The 1,871-nt window shown below is 53.0% G+C and overlaps 1 protein-coding gene across 1 annotated transcript in view; it reads right to left on the bottom strand.

Moving 5' to 3' along the window:
• The window catches only part of KLK5 (kallikrein related peptidase 5), a 38,943-nt gene that overhangs the window by 35,345 nt on the left and 1,727 nt on the right, over positions 1-1,871 (bottom strand). The window contains exons 2-3 of the mRNA XM_023524811.1: positions 1,437-1,693; positions 1,177-1,310 (exon numbers count right to left, since the gene is read on the bottom strand). Of these exons, the coding sequence (XP_023380579.1) occupies positions 1,177-1,310; positions 1,437-1,693 (391 nt within the window). The remainder of the gene's footprint in view (positions 1-1,176; positions 1,311-1,436; positions 1,694-1,871) is intronic.

Here is a 1,871-nt window from a genome sequence, read left to right as displayed (position 1 = left end):
CAGAAGTCTCCTTAATTCACATTTCCCTAGTACCCTTGGGGTTTAATTTTAGTTTCCGTCATCCTCCGTCGATGTGGCTTCCGTGAGAACACAGAGCAGCTGTTCATCGGGGATCACGGAATATGGTTGGACGTCGGCCCCCAGCCATCTCTCCAGACTCGAATTTTACTGCCCCCCCCAACGGTATCCCCAAACTTGCTGGCTTCTTTCTGCTTTTTAAATCAGCCACACACCTCCCTTTGCTTTCCCTGCCCTTCGACCTTCGCCATTGGGTCTCTGCCCAGACACCACATCTGCCAGGAGGCCTTTCCAAATGCCTCCCGTCGCTTGCCAACCTAAAACCACGTTTTATTTTGTGCAGAGCCCTCACGGCTCTCCGAAATGATCCTGTTTATGCAGTTTCTTTTTACCTCTTTGCTTCCCCAGCTCTCCCAACGACCTCGTAATCAATCCTTTATATTAAATACTCTCTCTCTCTCTCTTTAAACACCTAGCATGGGTGTCTGTTTTCCTTCCTCGAGTCATCTTACTAACATTTGTCGAAACAATTTCATGCTACAGATTTCACAGGGACGTGACACGTAACTGCCATCTGCTCGAGACCGGCCCAAATGGACGAAACCGTGATGTGATGCCTATTATGCGAAGGGAGCCTCTTTTGATTTGATTTCTTTATGCACAACCTGCTCACCCATACGAAGCCGACGTGGCCTCTGCCTCCAGATTTGTGCTGATAGAGTAGCCACTGGCCACGTGGATCTACTGAGCACTTGAAACACAGCGAGCCCGAATTCAGATACGCTGTCAGTGTAAAAGTACTCACTGGCTTTCAAAACCGTACTATTGGGGGGGAAAAAAAAAAGAACCTAAAACATCTCATTCCTCATTGTTTTACGTTAATTACGTTTTGAGACAAGGACACTCGAGATGCATTGGGTTGAATAGAATAGATGATTCAAGTCGTCGATTTCATCGCTTCTTTTTTTTTTTTTGACTTTGTTAAAATGTCGCTACTGGAAAGTTTTAAATTATATGTCTGCCTCGCGCGATATTTCTGTTGGACGGAACTGTTCCACGATGAGAACATGGGTCCGAACTGATTGGGTCCCCGCTGGGCTCCCGCAGTGGGCACTGAGTGTGTGTCTGCCGGGCGGTTGGCGCCGGCTCAGTTCTTACCTGGCAGGAATCTCTGCCTGCTTCGTCACCGGCACAGAACATAGTGGCATCGATCTGTCCTGGATAGGCCTCCTTGCACTTCTTGGTGCTCAGCACAGTGATATTCAGGCACTGGAGCTCGCTGGGGAAGTTCTCTGTCAAATAGAGACGTCCGGTGAGCGGCAGAGAAAGACGGGGCGAGGTGCAATGCTCAGGGAGAGGGGGAGACGGGAGACAGGGGATGGACGCGGGCCGACATCAAGAGAGACCTGGACGCTTACCCTGGGGACTGCTGGTGGTTCCCCAGCCGGACACCAAGCAGCTGGTCCCCGCGGATGGACACCGAGAGGAGATGTTGATGGGCTTGACGTCCTGCGTCTCATGGATTCTTCTGTTCAGTTTGATGAGCATGAGGTCGTTGGTGTGGCGGGGGTGCGAGTAGCCAGGGTGCGGGATGGTTTTGACGCCGCGGAACAGCTGCTGCCCGGATTCGTAGACGGGAGACAGGGAGTGGTGGCCGAGGCGGACTCTGACGATTCTGAGGGAGATGGTGCAGGTTACCACCGGCCCTGGTCTCTGTCCCCCTGTCCGATGCCAACCGCAGCCGAGGACTCGGCGCAACCCCGACACCACCCCCACACCGTCTTCATCTCCAGCCCCGTGCCGACCCGCACCCCAAACCGTGGCACCCCCAACCCCGATCTGAACCCTCTCCG

This window comes from Pteropus vampyrus, unplaced genomic scaffold (genome assembly GCF_000151845.1).
Source record: "Pteropus vampyrus isolate Shadow unplaced genomic scaffold, Pvam_2.0 Scaffold494, whole genome shotgun sequence".
Taxonomy (NCBI): domain Eukaryota; kingdom Metazoa; phylum Chordata; class Mammalia; order Chiroptera; family Pteropodidae; genus Pteropus; species Pteropus vampyrus.
Note: the sequence above shows the minus strand (reverse complement) of the source record. Positions and strands in the feature narration are given on the sequence as shown.